The sequence below is a fragment of the Pseudophryne corroboree genome, chromosome 5 (assembly GCF_028390025.1).
Source record: "Pseudophryne corroboree isolate aPseCor3 chromosome 5, aPseCor3.hap2, whole genome shotgun sequence".
NCBI classification, from domain to species: Eukaryota; Metazoa; Chordata; class Amphibia; order Anura; family Myobatrachidae; genus Pseudophryne; species Pseudophryne corroboree.
In genome coordinates this window covers 31322544-31349366 of record NC_086448.1, presented here as the reverse complement: position 1 = coordinate 31349366, position 26823 = coordinate 31322544, and the positions used below count along the sequence as shown (strand labels likewise).

The window sequence follows — 26823 nt, the reverse complement described above, 5'->3', positions numbered from 1 at the left end:
CATGGTACCGGCCTGATTTGTATATACCCTCCCTCTATAATGCGGTAACAGGGCACAGTGCTGATGTGTATATACCCTCCCTCTATAATGCAGTAACACGGCACAGTGCTGATGTGTATATACCCTCCCTCTATAATGCAGTAACGCAGCACAGTGCTGATGTGTATATACCCTCCCTCTATAATGCAGTAACACAGCACAGTGCTGATGTGTACATACCCTCCCTCTATAATGCAGTAACACAGCACAGTGCTGATGTGTATATACCCTCCCTCTATAATGCAGGAACGCGGCACAGTGCTGATGTGTATATACCCTCCCTCTATAATGCAGTAACGCGGCACAGTGCTGATGTGTATATACCCTCCCTCTATAATGCAGTAACGCAGCACAGTGCTGATGTGTATATACCTCCCTCTATAATGCAGTAACACAGCACAGTGCTGATGTGTATATACCCTCCCTCTATAATGCAGGAACGCGGCACAGTGCTGATGTGTATATACCCTCCCTCTATAATGCAGTAACATGGCACAGTGCTGATGTGTATATACCCTCCCTCTATAATGCAGTAACGCGGCACAGTGCTGTGTATATACCCTCCCTCTATAATGCAGTAACGCAACACAGTGCTGATGTGTATATACCCTCCCTCTATAATGCAGTAACACAGCACAGTGCTGATGTGTATATACCCTCCCTCTATAATGCAGTAACGCAGCACAGTGCTGATGTGTATATACCCTCCCTGTATAATGCAGTAACGCAGCACAGTGCTGATGTGTATATACCCTCCCTCTATAATGCAGTAACGCTGCACAGTGCTGATGTGTATATACCCTCCCTCTATAATGCAGTAACGCAGCACAGTGCTGATGTGTATATACCCTCCCTCTATAATGTAGTAACGCAGCACAGTGCTGATGTGTATATATCCTCCCTCTATAATGCAGGAATGTGGCACAGTGCTTATGTGTATATACCCTCCCGCTATAATGCAGTAACGCAGCACAGTGCTGATGTGTATATACCCTCCCTCTATAATGCAGTAACGCAGCACAGTGCTGGTGTGTATATACCCTCCCTCTATAATGCAGTAACGCAGCACAGGACTGATGTGTATATACCCTCTCTCTATAATGCAGTAACGCGACACAGTGCTGATGTGTATATACCCTCCCTCTATAATGCAGTAACGCGGCACAGTGCTGATGTGTATATACCCTCCCTCTATAATGCAGTAACGCAGCACAGGACTGATTTGTATATACCCTCTCTCTATAATGCAGTAACGCGGCACAGTGCTGATGTGTATATACCCCCCTCTATAATGCAGTAACGCAGCACAGGCCTGGTGTGTATATACCTCCCTCTATAATGTAGTAACATGGTACCGGCCTGATTTGTATATACCCTCCCTCTGTAATGCAGTAACGCAGCACAGTGCTGATGTGTATATACCCTCCCTCTATAATGCAGTAACGCGGCACAGTGCTGATGTGTATATACCCTCCCTCTATAATGCAGTAACGCAGCACAGGCCTGATTTGTATATACCCTCCCTCTGTAATGCAGTAACGCAGCACAGGGCTGATGTGTATATACCCTCCCTCTATAATGCAGTAACGCGGCACAGTGCTGATGTGTATATACCCTCCCTCTATAATGCAGTAACGCAGCACAGGCCTGGTGTGTATATACCTCCCTCTATAATGTAGTAACATGGTACCGGCCTGATTTGTATATACCCTCCCTCTATAATGCGGTAACACGGCACAGGCCTGATGTGTATATACCCTCCCTCTATAATGCAGGAACGTGGCACAGTGCTGATGTGTATATACCCTCCCTCTATAATGCAGTAACACGGTACAGGCCTGGTGTGTATATACCCTCCCTCTGTAACACGGCACAGGCCTGGTGTGTATATACCCTCCCTCTATAATGCAGTAACGCAACACAGTGCTGATGTGTATATACCCTCCCTCTATAATGCAGTAACGTGGCACAGTGCTGATGTGTATATACCCCCCTCTATAATGCAGTAACATGGTACTGACCTGATTTGTATATACCCCCCTCTATAATGCAGTAATGCAGCACAGGCCTGGTGTGTATATACCTCCCTCTATAATGCGGTAACATGGTACCGGCGTGATTTGTATATACCCCCCCCCCCCCCCTCTATAATGCAGTAGCGCAGCACAGTGCTGATGTGTACATACCCTCCCTCTATAATGCAGTAACGCGGCACAGTGCTGATGTGTATACACCCTCCCTCTATAATGCAGTAACGCGGCACAGTGCTGATGTGTATATACCCTCCCTCTATAATGCAGTAACGCAGCACAGTGCTGATATGTATATACCCTCTCTCTATAATGCAGTAACGCGGCACAGTGCTGATGTGTATATACCCTCCCTCTATAATGGAGGAACGCAGCACTGGGCTGATGTGTATATACCCTCCCTCTATAATGGAGGAACGCAGCACAGTGCTGGTGTGTATATACCCTCCCTCTATAATGCAGTAACGCAGCACAGGACTGATGTGTATATACCTCCCTCTATAATGCAATAACACAGCACAGGGCTGATGTGTATATACCCTCTCTCTATAATGCAATAACACAGCATAGGACTGATGTGTATATACCTCCCTGTATAATGCAGTAACGCGGCACAGGCCTGGTGTGTATATACCCTCCCTCTATAATGCAGTAATGCAGCACAGGGCATATAATGGGCACATATTGCCTATGGGACGGTCTGACGTTGGCCCTTTTCATCTGGTGTTGTCTCTATTTTCCCATGGCGGCGATTGTATTACATGATAGATAGTAATGTGCGCAGCTGGACATGAATTGAAGCCTCCCCCAGAGAGTTAAAATTCTGGCTATTGAAATGTTCCATTTACGTGACTTTGATTCCTCTTTACCTATAGAAGTGGTGGAGACTAAACGTAGACTTTTTGCTTTGTGTTTTAACATAATTTACTGTTGTCTACCATACGACTCTCCAATTTGAAAATGGTGACCCTCCAGCTTGATCCTCCCACAATAAATCCGTTTTTTGTAAAAATATCTGTATTTCTCTGACGTCCTAGTGGATGCTGGGAACTCCGTAAGGACCATGGGGAATAGCGGCTCCGCAGGAGACTGGGCACAAAAGTAAAGCTTTAGGACTACCTGGTGTGCACTGGCTCCTCCCCCTATGACCCTCCTCCAAGCCTCAGTTAGATTTTTGTGCCCGGCCGAGAAGGGTGCACACTAGGGGCTCTCCTGAGCTTCTTAGTGAAAGTTTAGTTTTAGGTTTTTTATTTTCAGTGAGACCTGCTGGCAACAGGCTCACTGCATCGAGGTACTAAGGGGAGAAGAAGCGAACCTGCCTGCTTGCAGCCAGCTTGGGCTTCTTGGCTACTGGACACCATTAGCTCCAGAGGGACCGAACACAGGCCCAGCCTCGGAGTCCGGTCCCAGAGCCGCGCCGCCGGCCCCCTTACAGAGCCAGAAGCAAGAAGAGGTCCGGAAAATCGGCGGCAGAAGACATCAGTCTTCACCAAGGTAGCGCACAGCACTGCAGCTGTGCGCCATTGCTCCTCATACACACCTCACACTGCAGTCACTGAGGGTGCAGGGCACTGGGGGGGGGGCGCCCTGAGCAGCAATAAAAACACCTTGGCTGGCAAACATACATCACATATAACCCCCAGGGCTATATGGATGTATTTTAACCCCTGCCAGAATCCATAAAAATGCGGGAGAAAAGTCTGCGAAAAAGGGGCGGAGCCTATCTCCTCAGCACACTGGCGCCATTTTCTCTCACAGCTCCGTTGGAGGGAAGCTCCCTGGCTCTCCCCTGCAGTTACTACACTACAGAAAGGGGTTAAAAAAGAGAGGGGGGCACTAATTAGGCGCAGTATTAATAAAACAGCAGCTATAAGGGGAAAAACACTTCTATAAGGTTATCCCTGTATATATATAGCGCTCTGGTGTGTGCTGGCATACTCTCCCTCTGTCTCCCCAAAGGGCTAGTGGGGTCCTGTCCTCTATCAGAGCATTCCCTGTGTGTGTGCTGTGTGTCGGTACGATTGTGTCGACATGTATGAGGAGGAAAATGGTGTGGAGGCGGAGCAATTGCCTGTAATGGAGATGTCACCCCCTAGGGAGTCGACACCTGAGTGGCTGAGCTTATGGAAGGAATTACGTGACAGTGTCAGCTCTTTACAAAAGATTGATGACATGAGACAGCCGGCTACTCAGCCTGTGCCTGTCCAGGTGTCTCAAAAGCCATCAGGGGCTCTAAAACGCCGTTACCTCAGATGGCAGATACAGACGCCGACACGGATACTGACTCCAGTGTCGACGATTAAGAGACGAATGTGACTTCCAGTAGGGCCACACGTTACATGATTGAGGCTATGGAAAATGTTTTACATATTTCTGATAATACCAGTACCACTAAAAAGGGTATTATGTTGGGTGAGAAAAAACTGCCGGTAGTTTTTCCTGCATCTGAGGAATTAAATGAAGTGTGTGATGATGCGTGGGTTTCCCCCGATAAAAACTGTTAATTCCTAAAAAGTTATTAGCATCATACCCCTTCCCGCCAGAGGATAGGGCTCGTTGGGAAACACCCCCTAGGGTGGATAAAGCGCTCACACGCTTGTCTAAACAGGTGGCACTACCGTCCCTGGATACGGCCGCCCTTAAGGAACCTGCTGACAGAAAGCAGGAAAATATCCTAAAAATGTATATACACTCACACGGGTGTGATACTGCGACCAGCAATCGCCTCAGCCTGGATGTGCAGTGCTGGGGTGGCTTGGTCGGATTCCCTGACTGACAATATTGATACCCTAGATAGGGACAGTATATTACTGACTATAGAGCATTTAAAAGATGCATTTCTATATATGCGTGATGCACAGCGTAAGTGCGCTGTCCATTTCTGCCAGAAGAGGGTTATGGACAAGACAGTGGTCAGGTGATGCTGATTCCAAAAGGCATATGGAAGTATTGCCTTATAAAAGGGAGGAGTTATTTGGGGTAGGTCTAACAGACCTGGTGGCCACGGCAACGGCTGGGAAATCCACATTTTTACCCCAGGTAGCCTCTCAACATAAGAAGACGCCGTATTATCAGGCGCAGTCCTTTAGGCCCCATAAGGACAAGCGGGCAAAAGACTCCTCATTTCTGCCCCGTGGCAGAGGGAGAGGAAAAAGGCTGCAGCAGAAGCCATTCACAAGCTGTATTCTCAGCAGGTGATAATCAAGGTACCCCTCCTACAACAGGGAAAGGGGTATTATTCCACGCTGTTTGTGGCACCGAAGCCGGACGGCTCGGTGAGACTTATTTTAAATCTGAAATCCTTGAACACTTACATACAAAGGTTCAAATTCAAGATTGCGAACCTGGAAGAATGGGATTATATGGTGTCTCTGGACATCAAGGATGCTTATCTCCATGTCCCAATTTACCCTTCTCACCAAGGGTACCTCAGGTTTGTGGTACAGAACTGTCACTATCAGTTTCAGACGCTGCCGTTTGGTTTGTCCACGGCACCCCGGGTCTTTACCAAAGTAATGGCCGAAATGATGATACTCCGAAGGAAGGGAGTTTTAGTTATCCCTTACTTGGACGATCTCCTGATAAGGGCAAGATCCAGGGAACAGTTGGTAGTCGGGGTAGCACTATCTCAAGTAGTGTTGCGGCAGCACTGTTGGATTCTCAATATTCCAAAATCGCGGCTGATCCCGACGACACGTCTTCTATTCCTAGGGATGATCCTGGACACAGTCCAGAAAAAGGTGTTTCTCCCGGAGGAGAAAGCCAGGGAGTTATCCGAACTAGTCAGAAACCTCCTAAAACCAGGCTAAGTGTCAGTGCATCAGTGCACAAGGGTCCTGGGAAAAATGGTGGCTTCCTACGAAGCAATTCCATTCGGCAGATTCCACGCAAGAACTTTCCAGTGGGACCTGCTGGACAAATGGTCCGGATCGCATCTTCAGATGCATCAGCGGATAAACCTGTCACCAAAGACAAGGGTGTCTCTCCTGTGGTGGTTGCAGAGTGCTCATCTTCTAGAGGGCCGCAGATTCGGCATTCAGGACTGGGTCCTGGTGACCACGGATGCCAGCCTGCGAGGCTGGGGAGCAGTCACACAGGGAAGAAATTTCCAGGGCTTGTGGTCAAGCCTGGAGACATCACTTCACATAAATATTTTGGAGCTAAGGGCCATTTACAATGCCCTAAGCCAAGCAAGACCTCTGCTTCAAGGTCAGCCGGTGCTGATCCAGTCGGACAACATCACGGCAGTCGCCCACGTAAACAGACAGGGCGGCACAAGAAGCAGGAGGGCAATGGCAGAAGCTGCAAGGATTTTTCGCTGGGCGGAAAATCATGTGATAGCATTGTCAGCAGTGTTCATTCCGGGAGTGGACAACTGGGAAGCAGACTTCCTCAGCAGGCACGACCTCCACCCGGGAGAGTGGGGACTTCACCCAGAAGTCTTCCACATGATTGTAAACCGTTGGGAAAAACCAAAGGTGGACATGATGGCGTCCCGCCTAAACAAAAAATTGGACAGGTATTGCGCCAGGTCAAGGGACCCTCAGGCAATAGCTGTGGACGCTCTGGTAACACCGTGGGTGTACCAGTCAGTGTATGTGTTCCCTCCTCTTCCTCTCATACCAAAAGTACTGAGAATTATAAGACGGAGGGGAGTAAGAACTATACTCGTGGCTCCGGATTGGCCAAGAAGGACTTGGTACCCGGAACTTCAAGAGATGCTCACGGAGGACCCGTGGCCTCTACCTCTAAGAAGGGACCTGCTCCAGCAAGGACCCTGTCTATTCCAAGACTTACCGCGGCTGCGTTTGACGGCAGGGCGGTTGAACGCCGGATCCTGAAGGAAAATTCCGGGTGAAGTCATCCCTACCCTGATCAAGCCAGGAAGGATGTAACCGCAAAGCATTATCACCGCATTTGGCGAAAATATGTTGCGTGGTGCGAGGCCAGTAAGGCCCCGATGGAGGAATTTCAACTAGGTCGATTCCTGCATTTCCTGTAAACAGGAGTTTCTATGGGCCTAAAATTGGGGTCCATTAAGGTTCAAATTTCGGCCCTGTCAATTTTCTTCCAGAAAGAACTAGCTTCAGTTCCTGAAGTTCAGACGTTTGTAAAAGGGGTACTGCATATACAGCCTCCTTTTGTGCCTCCAGTGGCACTTTGGGATCTCAATGTAGTTTTGGGGTTCCTAAAGTCACATTGGTTTGAACCACTTGAATCTGTGGAGTTAAAATATCTCACATGGAAAGTGGTCATGTTGTTGGCCCTGGCCTGGGCCAGGCGCGTGTCAGAATTGGCGGGCTTTATCCTGTAAAAGCCCTTATCTGATCTTCCATTCAGACAGGGCGGTATTGAGGACTCGTCCTCATTTTCTCCCTAAGGTGGTTTCAGTGTTTCATCTGAACCAACCTATTGTGGTACCTGCGGCTACTAGTGACTTGGAGGACTCCAAGTTGTTGGACGTAGTCAGGGCCTTGAAAATATATGTTTCCAGGACGGCTGGAGTCAGAAAATCTGACTCGCTGTTTATCCTGTATGCACCCAACAAGCTGGGTGCTCCTGCTTCTAAGCAGACTATTGCTCGTTGGATTTGTAATACAATTCAGCTTGCACATTCTGTGGCAGGCCTGCCACAGCCAAAATCTGTAAAAGCCCATTCCACAAGGAAGGTGGGCTCATCTTGGGCGGCTGCCCGAGGGGTCTCGGCTTTACAACTTTGCCGAGCAGCTACTTGGTCAGGGGAAAACACGTTTGCTAAATTCTACAAATTTGATACCCTGGCTGAGGAGGACCTGGAGTTCTCTCATTCGGTGCTGCAGAGTCATCCGCACTCTCCCGCCCGTTTGGGAGCTTTGGTATAATCCCCATGGTCCTTACGGAGTTCCCAGCATCCACTAGGACGTCAGAGAAAATAAGAATTTACTTACCGATAATTCTATTTCTCGTAGTCCGTAGTGGATGCTGGGCGCCCATCCCAAGTGCGGATTGTCTGCAATACTTGTACATAGTTATTGTTAACTAAATCGGGTTATTGTTGTGAGCCATCTATCCAGAGGCTCCTCTGTTATCATGCTGTTAACTGGGTTCAGATCACAAGTTGTACGGTGTGATTGGTGTGGCTGGTATGAGTCTTACCCGGGATTCATAAATCCTTCCTTATTGTGTACGCTCGTCCGGGCACAGTATCCTAACTGAGGCTTGGAGGAGGGTCATAGGGGGAGGAGCCAGTGCACACCAGGTAGTCCTAAAGCTTTACTTTTGTGCCCAGTCTCCTGCGGAGCCGCTATTACCCATGGTCCTTACGGAGTTCCCAGCATCCACTACGGACTACGAGAAATAGAATTATCGGTAAGTAAATTCTTTTTTTTTATTTTATTTTTTTTATTGAATCCTGGCTAACTTTCTGGGCTATTTCCCACTTAAGCCTTCATTAGGTCCTTTGAAACATGACATAAGTATTTGCTGATCGGATTGCGTTAATTAGTATACTAGTTTCTGTCGTCCAGTGTTCCAGTAGCCTCTTAAAAAGTTGATAAATGTAATGGTTCTGACCCTTAGTCGTAGATATGCCTGAAACGCGTAAGTAGCTAAGTACATAAGAAGAGTCTGAGGAATTCTGGGTAACCTTCTGGTTATACATTCGCCTCAAAGGGAGGCATCCAGTTATGGGTAGACAACTCCGCCCTGCTAAATCACTGCGGTAACAGCCGCACATTACTGCAACCCAATATCGCACAAAATCTCTTGCACCCCAATAGGGTTGCGATCGGTTTTGTGGTAATTCATGATTCAGGTGGACGGGTGAGGGGTGTGAGGTTCGCTGCCGTTGCTGACGTTTAAATGCTGCGGTATCGTAATTTTGCACCAATCTCCCACAATTTCATCCCTGAAATTCCGCCGGTTCCATGAAATTGGAATCTATTACATACAGATGGGTCCACGTGGACCCATCTGTAGTCCCAATATGTACTAAACGTTCACAGTTCCTTTTAAATAGCTTTCTGCATGAGTTTTTTTTCTTATATTTGCTCGTTATGCAGTACTGATTAAATACTTCAATAAGTTGGCAGCAGAAGTCGGCGTGGCCTCTAATATAAGTGCAAATGGCCAGCTCTAAGCAAGTGCATATTGGAAAGCAGAAGTCATTTGCCATTCAGATCATAGTCCCTCGGGAAGACCGGTGCTCTGTAAAAGCCGGTGTTACATTTATTTTTGCGTCACCCTTTTGCGGCCTCCTCCTAGTAACGCAGCCCGGCGGTCGTTTTCCTGCCAGCTTCACAGAGCCATCTCCTCGCATTACGTCTGGTTGCTAATTAATCACATGACTTATAAACTTCTCCTGATTTATTTATGTACCTAGGTGACGAGTGTTTCCCCCTTTGCTCCTTTCAGCCCCGTTCCTGGGACGTTAATGCAGCAATCTCAGGCTGCTGCGTATTAAATAGCATTTTGGGCACAGCGAGCTGGGAAATTTATTTATGATCCTCTGCGCACAGCCAAGTCGTTTCTCTCCTTGTCCAACAGTTCTTCCTGTCTAATAAACTGCAGAAGAAAAAAACAAGAAAAAAACAACTCAGCTTGTGCAATGCTTAAAGTTTTTCAGTAATTGGCCCCACTTCCACTCTCGCTGCAGCAGCCAAGCCAAGCGCATACAAGGCTCTTCCTCCAGCAGGAAACTGGAATTAATGCAGCGCCCTGTCTTCTGGTTGTTTTCAAGAAAGCAGCCCGGACAGCTGCTAGCCCTAACATAATGCAAGTGTTCAAATGTTGTGTCGGCAGAATGGTACGATTTACCCCTTTTTATATTTTTCGGATGTGTTTTTGTTTGTTTGGAGTTAATTTTTGCTAAATTTGTCGGAGGATTCAGGATACCTGGAAGTAACATTAGGAGTTGGGGATCGGACACTGGGCGCGTTTCCTGGGCGGCTGGTCCTGTTCGCCTGCAGGGTGTCATAATTTTTTTTCTTTGTCGTTTCTTCCAGAAGCCAGACGTCCGGCTCTCCCGAGGCAGCATTGAGCATGTGGACGGCAGCATACAGTGTCCGGTGAGTCTTCTCTTCCACAGCCTTTCCTCTCCGGAGATTATTAGGAAGCTGCGTTCTGCCTGTGGAACAGCTGTTGGCGAGCTATATTACATAGGAAGAAATAGTTCACATACCGTACCTCCATTGTGGCAGGTAAATGTGATTCCGCTGATAGTGTCTCCGGTTTCTGCAGCTCGCAGTCTGTCGGCAGCAGAAGTTTAGTAGTGCCTGGAAGGTTACCGTCTACAGATGTTTGTATAACCTTTCATTATGTGCTTGGTGTGCATGTTTTTTATATGGTTTATTTTTCGTGTATATGTTAGTGAATAGTCTTTCTGTGGTTTCTTGGGTATTGGGTGTGTATTTCCTCTGAAGAAGATGTGTGAAGTCCTGGACGCCTCTATAACCATCTGTTCTCCTGTGCGAGAGGATATATTCTGCAATTACAGCCGTCCTTTCCATTACACCTGAATGGGGATTTCTGAGCAGGACCGGTAGTTGCTCATTTTATTTTATTTTAAGGAGCTTGTTGCTCATTTTCTGTATGTTGCACCCCTTGATACGATTCCCACCTGGCTTAGCTTATGATAACGGAGGTCTGCTCCGCCTAATGAGAGTACATACAGCAGCCTGTGATTAACCTCTCAGGTGCCAGAAGCCATCTGCGGACCTTGCTGGTAGCACCAAATGCTGTGAAAATGTACACTTCGACTGTATACGTAGATTTATGGGGATGATAGACGTTGCGTGCCCCCTGTGTCCCCGGATTGGAGAGCGTTGCAGTTTCCAGTTCTGGAGAATTATAGTGATGGTTGCTCAGGCTACCCCGTTGCCCAAATTTATGTAACGGTTGCTGGCATAACACCAGGCGGGCACTCCCACCCGTCCCCCCATTAGCCGGTTCACGCTGGGAACTGTTGTGTTCTAATTCTGAATCTGATAAATGGTTGTATAAACATTGCATTTTAGTAACATACAAGCACCACCTACACGAATCTGTCCGTAGTCTGTTGCTTTACTACAGAACCTTCGGGATCCCCTGTTCCTTACTCCAATCCTCTTACTTCTTTTCATCCACAGTCTGTTGTCTGTAATCCTTATTTCTGCCTCTTTCTCCTCTCCGCTCCCTTTACATCACTATGCATCCCACAGACTTCTCTAAGCCCCGCAGACCTGTTTCCTCTGCCCCCCTAATCACTTGTCCCTTCTAATACCTTCCTCCTGGTCCTCTGTTATCTCCTAACCTTCTATAGCCCCCATCCCCACCTTCCTGGTGCTAGTATTCCCTGCACCCACTACCACAGCACCTGCTCCGTCGTGCAGCACGTCCGTAGGGGGTCTCCAGCGTCCAATTCATTTCACGCTAACCGGTTCCACTTCTGCTTGAAATCTGACTTTTTACACCAGTGCAGCTTGTATGAGGATCTGAGGAGAAGCCTGGTCATAGCTCACCATTACTTTCTGTTGCTAATCCTCTTAGTAACGGGCAGTGAATGATTTCCCGTCCCGTCGTTGGCCCCGGGCCCCGCTCTAAGTGACAGTAAATGTACGATATAAAGCATTCCTCTCTTAAAAGCATAGTGACAGACAAATATTATGCTCTTCTCCAAATTCCTTTCTCATCCCATGAAATCCTCGACCTTCTGGTTCTGGAGCCTGAGAGCGAGCGAGTGAGGGAGCGCTCTCGGAATGCCTGTGGTTGGAAGACCATGAAAGGGAAGTTGGAAGAGTCCGAGGTTTAGATAAGAGGTTCAGCAGAATTCCAGCAATGACCCCCCCTCCTCCTTGTGCCAGAGTAATACTCTGCAGCCTGGGAGAACTTGTCACTTCATTCTTCAGTGTTCGGGGAGGGTGACCGGGCCTGTGACTACATGTAAACAGAGCAGACATAATTGAGGCTCTAGCTCTGTTCACTTTAAATGTTTAACCCTTTATTTCCCCGCACGCTCCTTGTGCATCAAGTGCACAGCGGATTTCTGGCCTTGGATTGTAGCAGCCCCCCCAAAACACATAGACTGATGATAACTGAACACACGTAGGTTCGTAGCTGTTATTCCAGACACCCTGCCATATTTCCGCAGGGGGCTGCAGTGCTGTGGCCAAATCTGAGTCTGGTCTGTACCAACGATCCGCGGCTCAGACAATGGTTCCCTCTGTGGCGTCCTCGCTCCACTTGAGATGGCATCGAGATCTAAACATGTAACTCTGCTTAAAACGTATACCCCGTCACTGGCTTGTATAATACGTGCCGGGATGTCTGTAGGATTTCTAGCATGAATCATTTGCAACCGTACAGGAAACCTGTCCACCAGAGAGTCTGTTGCAGCACATGTGCAGGTGATTTCAGGATATCCTCCAGTGTTTGGGTGTGGTGTAACAGGCGGCTGCTGTCAGTTATGTAACGTTACTCAGTCCCAATGAGGGGAAGACATGACTTCTAGTTGTGAGCCACTTTTTACTCCTTATCATAAGGAGCCTCTGATGTGACATTATAGTGTACGGAGTGGCCCTACACACATGCCGATTTTTTGAAAGATATGAACGATCTCGTTCATAAATGAACGAGAACTCGTTCATATCTTTCAGTGTGGAGGCTCCAGCGATGAACGATGCGCGGCCCCGCGCTCGTTCATCGCTGGTCCCCCGTCGGCTGTGCATGCAGGCCAATATGGACGATCTCGTCCATATTTGCCTGCACGTCTATGGAGCCGGGTGACGGGGGGAGTGAAGAAACTTCACTCCCCCCGTCACTGTCCCCCCGCCGCCGGGTCGCCCGTCGGCCGTATCGGCCGTCGGGCACCTCGGCGGCACATCGCCATATGTGTAGGGCCCATCTAGACACATTTGCCATCCTGCTTTACAGAATATCGCCCGTAGATGTCGCTAGACTCTGTGATCCTACAAAGCTTCTCCAATCCACTGCCTGTGTCCTCACCACGCTAGGGTCACACACATTCCTGGGGGTCCTGCTGTCTCATGCCCCCTATGACGCTGGGCGTAGCCGCATTACAGCCAGTTCTGGAGCAGAGACCGACCATTTAGATTTATGTTGCAACATAAAATATAAGTTTGAATATGTGCCTGTTCTGTATGTGTTTTATGACGTGAAGCTTTGTCTGTTACAGGCTGGTAACCAGCACATATATCAGCCCGTGGGGAAGCCAGGTGAGTTACACCACCAGCGTCGGCTCATACATTGATTATTTCATAGGCCATAGACCATTCTCTGGGTTTTTTATTCTAAAAGGAAAAATGTATCTCATCTTTTACTAATAATAATCAGTGAAACCGGTTGTTATGCGCTGTCTCACTTCTGTCCTTCAGGGCATAGCCAATTGGCCACAAGGTTTTTATGATATAAACTACTGTGGACCTTTCAACCAATGTGCGCGCTTCCGATACCTGCGGTATTCAATTGAAAAACAAAATGGTTGCGTTATTTTTTTGGCTGACACCCTTGAGAAATGAAAGGAAAAATAAAAAGGACCCGAAGAAAAAACAATTGTTCTTTAAAAATGTAACGGCTGATAAGTGCATGTTTTTTTGTTAAAGTAAATGGCTTTCAGATAATTACAAATGATTTGAACGAAAAAAAAGAGAGAAAACAGGTGAATTTGGGATAATTTGATCATCTGAGATGTATGTTTAAAAAAAAAAAAAAAAAACTTTCCGTAAAAAAGAAATACTAAAATCTCATATGGGGGACATAAATGAATGAATAAAGTAGATTTGGGGGTAATTTGAGTTTTTTTTTTTTTTTTTTTTCACAAGCCATAGTGACGAGTCATTATTGGACTAATTAAGTCACTATTGGGGGATGCCCAGTGCGTTCTGGCGCCTCTGAGACTCGTTTGTTTGGGGGCACTCTTTGGTTCATTTAAAATGTAACTTTTATTAAATCCTTTCATTAAAAACCTTGAGTCATAATGAGAAAAAATAGTAATAAAAAAACAATGTGAAAAACAATAGAATAATTCCCAGTAACACAAAAAGGGTGAGATTCAAATGATAGATCACGCCCAATTTCCTTTCTAAAATGATCTCCGTTATTGCGCCCATAGTAATCAGGTTTAGCTGTGTATAGGGTTGGGTGCCTCGCTACCTCGGGGGTAGCGAGCTGAAATAATGATATAACGTCCCTGAGGGCAGAAACAGTACGGGTGTGTAAAGGGGTGAAAAGAATTTAATCCCGCCCCAAGAGTCCAATAATAATTTGTACAATTAATGAGCACTAATGTTAAGCTCCTCTATACATCACATCAATCACTTGGCACCACAATAGATACAAGAAGACAAAAGAGCGAACAAACAAAATATCAAACAGAAAACCAGTATATCAACAAATCAAACTGCCAACAAATGAGCCCCAAAATACCTGAGATTGGAGGAGTTGTTTTATATACACAGCTGTCCGTGATATCATACCCCTCCTACAAATGTCCGTAATAACATGCCCTTCTATACCAGCAGCATCTGCAAAGCATGTAATCATAGGTAGTGAGAGCAAGAAGACATTAGTATGGAAATCCACAATCAGGGACGTCGCTAGATTGTTACATATTAGCGACTAATGTTTTTCGATATTTTGTATTTACTTGTCTAGAGAAAGAGAAGGACCGCTGCCACAGGGATAGTAATAGTACAGAAAAGCACGTGCATTTGAGTCGCAGTGCAGATCTACTTTTGACCATGTGCTCGTCAGGAGAGAAATGGCTGCTGCCAAACAAGAGGTAGGAACCCGGTGTGCACAGCCGGACTCCCTGACTTACACGTGTTTCACCCTATGGGCTTGGTCACAGTCAGTGACTGACTGAGGATTTCCTCAATTGGTATTGGTGTACCCTACTTCCATGCAGGGGATATTTAAATACTCTGTCTCACTTTAGAGTCCTATTGAGCTCTACGCTCCTGTTTATCTGACACTTTCTGTACTCTCATCAGCCCTATCTCTGGGGGCTGACAGCAGATACAGGAGATACTTTTGTTCACGTGTATCGGTTTAACGGACTCTCATTGGCCATTCTCTCCTGACGAGCACATGGTCAAAAGTAGATCTGCACTGCGACTCAAATGCACGTGCTTTTCTGTACTATTACTATCCCTGTGGCAGCGGTCCTTCTCTTTCTCTAGACAAGTAAATGCAAAATATCGAAAAACATTAGTCGCTAATATGTAAAAATCTAGCGACGTCCCTGATTGTGGATTTCCATACTAATGTCTTCTTGCTCTCACTACCTATGATTACATGCTTTGCAGATGCTGCTGGTATAGAAGGGCATGTTATTACGGACATTTGTAGGAGGGGTATGATATCACGGACAGCTGTGTATATAAAACAACTACTCCTCCAATCTCAGGTATTTTGGGGCTCATTTGTTGGCAGTTTGATTTGTTGATAAACTGGTTTTCTGTTTGATATTTTGTTTGTTCGCTCTTTTGTCTTCTTGTATCTATTGTGGTGCCAAGTGATTGACGTGATGTATAGAGGAGCTTAACATTAGTGCTCATTAATTGTACAAATTATTATTGGACTCTTGGGGTATATGCAATTCCGGGCGAATTGCGGCACTTTTTCGCCTGTTTTTAAATTCGACACAATTCGACCGTCGAATTCCGGCAGGTGGGTGCCGCAATTCGACATATTCAATAAAAAACGGATTCGACAGTACCGCTGTCGAAAAACGGACCAATTGACGGATTTTGATTTGATTTTTAAAAATGTCAAAAAAACGGTAAAAAACACGAAAAAAAATTGCGTGGGGTCCCCCCTCCTAAGCATAACCAGCCTCGGGCTCTTTGAGCCGGTCCTGGTTGTAAAAATATGGGGGGGGGGGGGGGGAATGACAGGGGATCCCCCGTATTTTAACAACCAGCACCGGGCTCTGCGTCCGGTCCTGGTGCAAAAAATACGGGGACAAAAAGCGTAGGGGTCCCCCATATTTTTCACACCAGCACCGGGCTCCACTAGCTGGAGAGATAATGCCACAGCCGGGGGACACTTTTATACCGCTCCCTGCGGCCGTGGCATTAAATACCCAACTAGTCACCCCTGGCCGGGGTACCCTGGAGGAGTGGGGACCCCTTCAATCAAGGGGTCCCCCCCCAGCCACCCAAGGGCCAGGGGTGAAGCCCGAGGCTGTCCCCCCCCCCCCCCCCCCATCCATGGGCTGCGGATGGGGGGCTGATAGCCTTGTTGAAAATTAAAGAATATTGGTTTTTTGCAGAAGAACTACAAGTCCCAGCAAGCCGGTACTTGGAGAACCACAAGTACCAGCATGCAGGGGGGAAACGGGCCCGCTGGTACCTGTAGTTCTACTGCAAAAAAAATACCCAAATAAAAACAGGACACACACCTTGAAAGTAAAACTTTATTACATACATGCCGACACATACATACTTACCTATGTTGACACGCCGACTCTGTCCACGTCTCCAATGTCGACGTCCGGGGTACCTGAAAATAAAATTATACTCACCTGATCCAGTGTCCGGTTCTTTTATTGTAATCCACATACTTGGCAAAACAAAAAAACGCATACCCGAACCAGACGGACTGAAAGGGGTCCCATATTTACACATGGGACCCCTTTCCCCGAATGCAGAGACCCCCTGTGACTACTGTCACAGAGGGTCCCTTCACCTGACCACGGGTAACCCCACCGCTGACCGCAAAGTTCCCACCATTGAAACTAATGGAGGTGCAATGCGATGCGCTGTCTGACAGCACAGACGCGCAAAGCCAATCAGGAGAGTGCCACGAAGTGGCGCTTCCTGATTGCCTGAAGGGACCCTCTGTGACAGGAGTCACAGGGGGTCTCAGCATTCGGGGAAAGGGGTCCCATGTGTAAACATGGGACCCCTTTCAGTCCGTCTGGTTCGGGTATGCGTTTTTTTGTTTTGCCAAGTACATGGATTACAATAAAAGAACCAGACACTGGATCAGGTGAGTATAATTTTATTTTCAGGTACCCCGGACGTCGACATTGGAGACGTGGCCAGAGTCATCGTGTCAACATAGGTAAGTATGTGTGTCGGCATGTATGTAATAAAGTTTTACTTTCACGGTGTCTGTGTCCTGTTTTTATTTGGGTATTTTTTTTTTGCAGTAGAACTACAGGTACCAGCGGGCCCGTTTTACCCCCGCATGCTGGTACTTGTGGTTCTCCAAGTACCAGCTTGCGGGGGAGGCTTGCTAGGACTTGTAGTTCTGCTGCAAAAAACAATATTCTTTCATTTCACAAAAGGTTATCAGCCTCCCATCCGCAGCCCATGGATGGGGGGGGACAGCCTCGGGCTTCACCCCTGGCCCTTGGGTGGCTGGAGGGGGGACCCCTTGATTGAAGGGGTCCCCACTCCTCCAGGGTACCCCGGCCAGGGGTGACTAGTTGGGGTTTTAATGGCACGGCCGCAGGGACCGATAGTAAAGTGTCCCCTGGCTGTGGCATTATCTCCCCAGCTAGTGGAGCCCGGTGCTGGTTCCAAAAATACGGGGGACCCCTACGCTTTTTGTCCCCCGTATTTTTGGCACCAGGACCGGACGCAGAGCCCGGTGCTGGTTCTAAAAATACGGGGGATCCCCTGTCATTTCCCCCCCCCCGTATTTTTACTACCAGGACCGGCTCAAAGAGCCCGAGGCTGGTTATGCTTAGGAGGGGGGACCCCACGCATTTTTATTTTTAACCCATTCCATTAAAAAAAATATATATATATATTTTAGAAAATATATTAAAAAAACTTGTGCCTCCTAAATAGACAAACCAAGTACCTAATCCCTTCTAATAAAAATAGATATGCTATTACCAATAAATAAAAAAATACCCGTGGTATTTTTTTATTAGATTCCGCCAGCAAAGTGAGGCGGATTGAAAATGACGAATTTACTGTCTAAAAGCACTGTTGTCGAATTTACAATCTTCAATTGAATATATTCTTGTCGAAAAGCCGCATTTGTACCATTGCAGAAATGTCGAATTTGTCAAACGTCGAATTTCAAAAAGTCGAATTTGAAAAGTCCGTTTTTTTGACGAAAAGTACTGAATTGCATTGTCGATTTTTTTTTTTTTTTTGGGGGCGAAAATGTCCAGTTTTTCGACATTTTCGGGAATTCGACCGCAATTGCATATACCTATTTGTGTGTTACTGGGAATTATTCTATCGTTTTTCACATTGTTTTATTATTACTATTTTTTCTCATTATGACTCAAGGTTTTTATGAAAGGATTTAATAAAAGTTACATTTTAAATGAACCAAAGAGTGCCCCCAAACAAACGAGTCTTCTTTCCCCCTTCCTTTTTCTATGATTTATAGTAATGCAGTGCGCAGGACAGCAGATTGCAGTCTCTTGTTGTGAATCTGCTGTTATAACACGGTTGCTTCTTGCTGTGTATATAGATCATACGGCTCCACCAAAGAAGCCTCCTCGGCCGGGAGCACCCAGCCACCTCAGTAACCTGGCCGGGCTGAACAGTCCTGTGGATAGCTACAATGAAGGAGTGAAGGTAGGACACTCGCCGGTATTTGTGTGTCTATAGGGGCTCACAGGCGCCCCCTAAAGGCAGATAGCTGTACCTGTATAGTACACAGGTTTGCCTGTGAGTGTTACGTGTTCTGTTTTATGGTTCTAGTAATCAAATCTGAAATACTGTATGTGTAATAAGTATTCTGGTTACAGGAGATCGGGGGAGGTGAACAAGGAGGGGGAAGGGAGTGACATTTTGTTTGTGTTTCAGTTTGTTAAAACTTCTCTATTTCGTCTCATATCAAATGAATCGGCGCAGTCTTGTGAAGCGGTTTTGTCCCATCACATTTGCAGAATTCATGGGAAGAGACGCGAGAATAAAGCTCCGTGCAATCAGCTTTACGCGGGACCTGGCGCGGCAGGAAGGGCTGTTCGACGCTACTGCGGCAATAGTATATAAGGGACACATCTGTATAGTCGCTGTGCCGTGTTCAGTGATATTGGGTAGAATAATAAACAGATAAACGGTTTATGATATAACTACTGGGCTGAAACGCGTACAGTCAGTAAAAGCTGTATGATGGTGCAAGACCATGCCATGTCATCTGCAGGTAGATGACCGCTTTAAGTATTTGAAGCTGTTGCAATCAATCAGCCTCCACACACAGACGACCTCTGACGGGTAGGGCATTCTGGGACTTGTAGTTCCATAACAAGAGCTAGCATTAGCCTAAGAATTGTCCAGATGTCTGTAGTACCCAGTGTTATCCAGAAGAATGAATTTGTAAGGCCGTGGCAAGAGCAGTAGGTGCCCCTACCCCCTGTAGGCATTGCTCACACTCCTCCTTGTTACCTTTTGTTGAGTGGAGGATGGGCAAGCGGCATCTTCACTCTGGCATAGGGCAGTGACATCATAACCCAACACGGACTCTTTGCCAGTCACAAGTCAGCGAGATAGAACTGGCCACTTACATCCAGTTTGGTCACCTGAGAGTTCTGCCAGCAAGCAGCAGATTAGTGCCAGCTAGAACTGTCTTCCTACACCTGAGGCGGAGGCAGGGCCGTAACTACGTGTGTGCCAAGTGGCCCTGAGGGCCTGGCGCTGCTGTGGATGCTGGGATGGAGGAACTACATCCCAGCATTCACAGCAGCGCCAGGCAGCCAATACGGAAGAAGAGGGGGCTGCTGCAGCGGCGCTTACTACCAATGAAATAGCGCTGCTGCGGCTCCAGTCCTCCTTCTCACCTGCCTGCACCGAGGAAGCTGCACGAGGAGCCTGTCAGCGGGGAGATGGTAAGTATCTCTCTCTCTCTCTCTCTCTCTCTCTCTCTGACACCGTCTGCCATAATGTGTAAAAAGGGGGCCTGGCTGCCGCACTGTGTAAAAAGGGGGCCTGGCTGCCGCAATGTGTAAAAAGGGGGCATGGCTGCCGCAATGTGTAAAAAGGGGGCCTGGCTGCCGCAATGTGTAAAAAGGGGCATGGCTGCCGCAATGTGTAAAAAGGGGGCCTGGCTGCCGCAATGTGTAAAAAGGGGGCCTGGCTGCCGCAATGTGTAAAAAGGAGGACCGTCTGCCGCAATGTGTAAAAAGGGGTACACCATCTGCCGTAATATGTAAAAAGGGGCCTGGCTACCGCAATGTGTAAAAAGGGGGACTGGCTGCCGCAATGTGTAAAAAGGGGGACTGGCTGCCGCAATGTGTAAAAAGGGGGACGCTGGCTGCTGCAATGTATATAAAGGGGGACACCACCTGCCGTAATGTGTAAAAAGGGGGACTGTCTGCTGTAATGTGTAAAAAGGGGGACGCTGTCTGCCGTAATGTGTTAAAAAGGGGGACTGTCTGCCGTAATGTGTAAAAAGGGGGACGCTGTCTGCCGTAATGTGTAAAAAGGGGGACTGTCTGCCGTAATGTGTAAAAAGGGGGACTGTCTGCCGTAATGTGTAAAAAGGGGGACGCTGTCTGCCGTAATGTGTAAAAAGGGGGACGCTGTCTGCCGTAATGTGTAAAAAGGGGGACGCTGTCTGCTGTAATGTATAAAAGGGTCTCTACCTGGTGTAGTGGAGCTACTGTGCAGCGTAATTTGAATAATGGAGACCACTGTGCACCGTAGTATGAATTGCTATTATTTTGTGGCCACGCCCCTTCCCCATTAAGCCACACCCCTATATATTTTCCGGGCGCCTATGGCGCGCACTGCCCCTATCTTACAAGGGGGGGGAGGGCGCCAATGTCGTTTCTTGCACACAGCACTAAAATGCCTAGTTACGGCGCTGGGCGGAGGTATGGGGCACAGACACAGGACAGATGCTCAGCGTGAACACACCTGTGCTGAGAATAAATCACTGGTAGCCTTTTGTGTGGTCAGGTGACATGAATATTCATGGCAGAGTTGGCTGTACGGTTTGTTTTCAGACCTGATTTGACAAACACTGCGTCGACGGTGATAATGTTTTCGCCATGATATCGACATTGTTTAAATGGTAATAAGGACTTATCTTCTTAAATCAAAAAAGTGCTGCGCACAGGCTAGGATGCAGAGTTCCTCTTATTGGTGGAGACCCTGTTGCTTTTGCCATCTATGGAGTTATGTGTCCATTTTCCCTCAAGCCTATAAAAGTCAGGACTGCCCCCAACCTGGCATTATATAAGCTTGTTATAACTCCTCGTTGCCCAATTGCTGAAACGCCACTCGTTGTAAATGGCACGAACGTTCCCGGTCTCGTACTTTCCCTGTGTATTTAATGTGTATTGAGAGCTGCAGGTCGCCATTACCGCTCCACGCAATAACACTGAGCCATGCGTTGCTCCCAGCCGCTGCAGCACCCCTTATAATGACACAGAAATAGGGGTAGGGAATTATTGGCTCTATGTACTAAGCCGTGGAGAGAGAGAGAAAGTGCCAGCCAATGAGCTCCTGTCATTTTTCAAACACACCCTGTAACATCACAGTTAGGAGCTGATTGGCTGCTACTTTATCCCCGTGCACTTTCTCTCTCTCCAAGTCTATGCCTTATAAGACGTAATAGGATGGCTGTATACCATAGCTGCGGGTGCCGTCCCTGTGTCTCTCCTAAGGAGGCATAGGTGCTTTTAAAGAGCCTCTAAGCCAGAGTTGATTAGTTACCGCCATGTGTAACCAACACAGAGCAGAATATGCCAGCCTGCCAAACCACAGCATTGTTCTCTGACCCTCGCCCCCGTGCAGAGACGCACAGCTTCCACCTGCCGCAGTACACATACACACGCAGAATCCAGGAGTCCGTTACATAATCACATTAATAATTGATCTAGATCTCTTTTCTTTTTTTCTAAATTTCCAAATTATTTGGCAGCCAATTGTGCTTTTCCGCCATATGTGCAGTCCGTATTTCCAGCCTCCTATGTCTCCAGTTGTTGCACAGCGCCACCTAGTGCTGGTTTTATTTTTTATTTTATTTTTATTTTCGCTCCGTTTTACCGTCTACAATATTTGTATTTGCTTGTAGATTCAGCCGCAGGAAATCAGTCCGCCCCCCACCGCTAACCTGGACCGCACCAATGACAAAGTGTATGAGAATGTGACTGGCTTGGTGAAAGCTGTGATAGAGATGTCCAGTAGGATCCAGCCAGCCCCTCCGGAGGAGTACGTCCCGATGGTGAAGGTAAATCATTAGATGGCAGATACCGTAACTATTGCTTCACGGGATCTGGCTCAGCGTCTACACACCAGACAGCGTATGTACTAACCACAGACGCAGCCTACGCAGTCTGTTCTCGCACAACTCCCATGGGGGATTATGGTTCAGTGGCCTTCATACTGCGGTGACCAGTAACCTTAGTCACTTATGGTGACCGCTCAAAAGCTTTTGGAATCGAGTTGCAGTCTACTAGGTAACATAGCACAGGCTGCGGCTTCTTGGATTCATACTCGCAGGTCTTTTCAGTGACCTAACTGATATGCATTGCTTTATCGTTTGTCCTTTTTCCCCTGTGCCGCATGCACCTTTTAAACTTGATCTCAGAGCAGTACGGATGGCTGGAGCTGTTATGACCGCGCGTTAACATTCAGAAAGATACTTGGCCTAAAATAGAGGGTCACACCCAGAATTCACTCTTCAGGGGTTCATCACAGCTGCAGGTTTGTGATCATTGGTGCAGATTTATTTCCATATAGGCAGCAGTTATGCCCTCGAACGTCACAGGTCACTGCCTCCTGCGTCCTTACGCCATTTCTTCAGTTTGGTTTTAGCAGTAAAGGCCAATAACAGACCGTACTGAGAGAAATGTAATTAGGATGAACATCTTGTATTCTGTCGTAACATACAGAAATATTAGATTGAGTTACAGGGAGCTCTGCACCTGACCCCTGTTGTTGTAGATTGTGTCCTGTAGCCAAACGTTACTTTGAGGAATCTAGTGTGTGACGGCTTTGTACATACGGATTTCACCGTTGTTTTCTCAGCATATTTCAATTCTGCGTTATACCAGAAAACAAGCAACGTCCATAGACCAGTTTTCCCAGTATAGTGATGCCAGACGTGTGTTTTACGCAAGGTCTGGAGAAGTTAGAGCGTCCTTACCAGGGCTATAGAGGGATATTGTGAGGCGTGAGGTTACATCGGAGCCACGTGCGCTAACACAATGCTGGTTATCCAGGCAGGACAACCTCACTCATTTCTGCATGCGCCGCTTTGGAGACATGGGGATGTTGCAGGAGTCTCCGTTGCCTGTCTGAGGGCGTCACTGGCCCACATTGGGCGATTACAGGAGCTTTACATCTGTTGTCAGTAAGGACACTGAGGGGAGATGTATGAAATCCGCCAAGGTGGAAACGTGGAGGAACGTAGCGTCATTGTACAGCATTTACTAGATAAAAAGTGTCCCCCTGTAACAACACTGACCTGTCTGCCTTGTATCCACAGGGGGTTGGCCTGGCGTTACGGACACTGCTAGCAACTGTGGACGAGACCATTCCTGTTCTCCCTGCAAGTACACACAGAGAGGTAAGTGATGCTCGGTGTCCATAATCGCTGTCAGTCCTGGTACAGAGGTGTCCTCTGTTTGCTGTATGTGTTGTGCGATGCGCAGAACTTAGGCGCTTTGCCACGGGTGGCTACTACTGGATGTTTCCTAAATTTAGCACCCTATTCGCATCGTAGCCGCATCCAGAGCCGATTATAGCGTCCTGGCGCTTAGGATCAGTCATTTGTTGTAAAGGAAATGGTGTAAAATTGTAGATTAAGCACAGCTATGCGAGGTGCGAATCAATGGTGCGGCTCAGTCATTATGAACCTTTGTCTTTTTCCCCAGCTTAGCGTTCGAGTTGCGCATAGCGCCAGTATATAGGGTACCCATGCATTGTCCTTTTATTGCATTATTGATGCAAATAGCATAATCCGTGTTGATCGAGTCCACCTTGATTTGACGCTGACTTTGTGCTGTTTCAGATCGAGATGGCTCAGAAGCTGCTGAACTCGGACCTGGGGGAACTCATCAATAAAATGAAGTTGGCGCAGCAGTATGTGATGACTAGCCTGCAGCAAGAGTACAAGAAACAAATGCTGACCGCTGCACACGCACTGGCCGTGGACGCCAAGAACTTGCTAGATGTCATTGACCAAGCCCGACTGAAAATGATTGGACATTCCAGGCCGCACTAAAGCGTATGAGAACAGACTCCTGTTACGTCTCTGTCTAACATGTATTCCCGCTTCCGGGATTACGTAAAGCCAATTACCAGCAATCCTCGGCTTCGGCCAGCGGCCGCTTCTCCAGTGCTGATTGGTGCCAACTTGGCGCCGCGTGAAGTATAATATTTTTCTCCTTAAGTTCTCATTGGCTGCGACGCCGCTGGCCTGATTTTACCGACGTGTCTGTCACCGGGAGTAATTGTTGGCAGAGAACTTTGGAGGGTTGCACTTGGGACCTCTGGTAACCTCTTCGCCAAGAAACAGAGGGGAGAGTGGAAAGTCGGAGGCCAGGTTACGGCCCTGTGATACCAATTAATCCGGGAAAACCAGAGAGCACACAGCGTCCGTCCGAGTCGTGACCGCTGTTGGAACTGGAATCTCTTATCCTTTTGTTTTGTTTTTGTTTTTTTTATTTCTTTTACATTAAGTCACAATATGCTACTAAGAAGCGATATTTTCAAGACTTAAACGCTCTGTTTATTTTTTGCTCCTTTTGTGGATGTGTGTAATCTTTGATTGGAGACCATGTGAGAATCCATTTTGTCTCCCCCTGCCCCCCCCTTCCCCAATCCTCTGGAACTAAAGTGCCAGGATTTCTTTTTTATTTTATTTTTCCTCTGTAGGGTCAGCTTTTGTGTCCCAATTTTTTTTATTTTTTTTGTAACCATGTATAAAACACGCTGCTGACAAAACAATTGCGTGTAGAGAGGTCCAGAGCCATTATATATATATATCCCATTTTTTTTTTTATATAAATATATATAATTTATAAATAAATCTTACGGCTGTGCTAACATTTGAAATGCTTGCAGCTGTCTCCATCACGCCCGCCTTGCCTGTTAACCCGAATTTAATTTAATTTTTCTCGTTTTTTTTTTTTGTTTTTTTAATTTTTTTTATCTTCTATTTTTGTTGTTGTCATTTTTACTACCCAAATAAATTATGAAACCGTTTTCACCCTTAGACCTGTTCCCCTCCCTAGGGTTTGTCGGGGGGTGGCTGGGAGGGGGGTTATAAATTATTCTCAGGAAGCGTATAAAGAACTTGTACAGATAATTTCGGCTGTCTGAGGCGAGCGGGACCCGGCTGGCTGCTACCGTCTGATCGTGGCTGCAAAAACGGACTCATCACAATCTCCGGATCAATGTTGGACAAATGGAGCCGCTGGGAAATTCAACACCCGCATTTCAGATCATTATTAAAGGATTTGAATATACTGAGGCTTTTATTGGAGTCTTGTCCCTTCCGCACAGGCTTTAGGGGTGGAAATTCTGTTTATTGGGCTACGTGAAAAGCGAGACTTGTACGTATTTGGAAGGGGTTTGTCGCCTATTGCAGAATGCTATGAATTGTAGACTAGTGTGACATTGCCTGTAGCTGAGGGTGACGTGACAGACCGAGGTGTACACCTTGCAATCCAATCGCCAAGGTTTGGCCGTACACGAGCGTCCGCATTGGGGGATGTTCAGCGCTCTGGCAGTGGCGCTGGATTATGTCGCTGAGGCTTGTAAGTGTGGTGGAGACAGGATTACACACCGGCCGCTAGCGGTTGCCCTGTATTATGGTGGAAGCGCTGTCGGTTCCAGTGATAGCTGTGGGGCTGTTACCCCTGCGTTATTGGCCTGCATCGTTCTCGTTACCAGGAATGCCGGCAATCAGTAGGTGCCGTAACACAATCTGCACGATGGGATTTAAACACACCTGAGATAGACATGAGGCTCTGGAATGTTATTACAGCACAGTCCTAAATCTCCCAACATGTGTAAAGGGAAATTGGGGGGGGTTGGGTTTACGGTTAAGGTTAGGCATTTATGAATGTCGTCATTTTTCCCGTCGACCTAATGTCCTTGTCAACAGTCAGGAAATATTACTTTGAGGAATCAATCTTCCCCAAACTGGTAACATTTTGGGAGTCCCTCATAGACTTGCGTAATTGTGACCCTCGGCGCCACCCCTCTTGCGGTACTCCCCTGGCCGCAGCAGCAGTGTCTGGGGGGCCTGCTAGGGCTAATGATGACGCTTGGGAGTGTATACACAGGCAGTATTCATAATGCTTTCAGGTGTCATCAGTGCAGGCCCCCAGGTCCGGCATTGTGCAGATAGCCCCAGCTGCCGCTCTGTACGCAGATGGTGCTGCGAGGTGTAGAGCCTTCCCTTGTTGTGGTAGTCTGTCTTGGCTTCCGCGCGGGGCTGCGCTACATGAGCTTACCATTATCCAGCTGTCACCCGGAATCCAGGTGTTTATATATGTCTAGGCTGACGGGTTACAACCTGACCACTATGGAAGCTGGAATGAATATAGAAGTGCATATTACATCTCGGAGTATAACAGCCTATATTATAAGCCATAATATTAGTGCACTCTTACCACAAAGAATACTTACCCTAATGTGCAAAACGCCCTATCTGGGAGCGCTCCCAATAATATAAGCAGATATGTAGGTTATACACTCGGTATCATGCAACTTACGTCTGTAAGCCAAGCGCATTTCACATGTCTCTCCATTGTGCGTGCGCTGTGCCGACCGTACATAACTACAGGCGACGAGGAGCTGTACGTACTTACATATATACTGGTGACTGAAGAGCAGTAATTGTGCAA

At 47.2% G+C, this 26823-nt stretch overlaps 1 protein-coding gene across 11 annotated transcripts in view; it reads left to right on the top strand.

Moving 5' to 3' along the window:
- PTK2 (protein tyrosine kinase 2) overlaps nt 1–25184 on the top strand; it is a 449027-nt gene extending 423843 nt beyond the window's left edge. For all 11 annotated transcript variants that reach the window (XM_063921189.1, XM_063921188.1, XM_063921184.1 and 8 more), the window contains 6 exons: nt 10052–10114; nt 13219–13258; nt 18486–18592; nt 22038–22193; nt 23454–23534; nt 23979–25184. In XM_063921189.1, the coding sequence (XP_063777259.1) occupies nt 10052–10114; nt 13219–13258; nt 18486–18592; nt 22038–22193; nt 23454–23534; nt 23979–24191 (660 nt within the window). In that variant the 3' untranslated portion in view covers nt 24192–25184. The remainder of the gene's footprint in view (nt 1–10051; nt 10115–13218; nt 13259–18485; nt 18593–22037; nt 22194–23453; nt 23535–23978) is intronic.
- The last annotated feature ends 1639 nt before the right edge of the window (nt 25185–26823 follow it).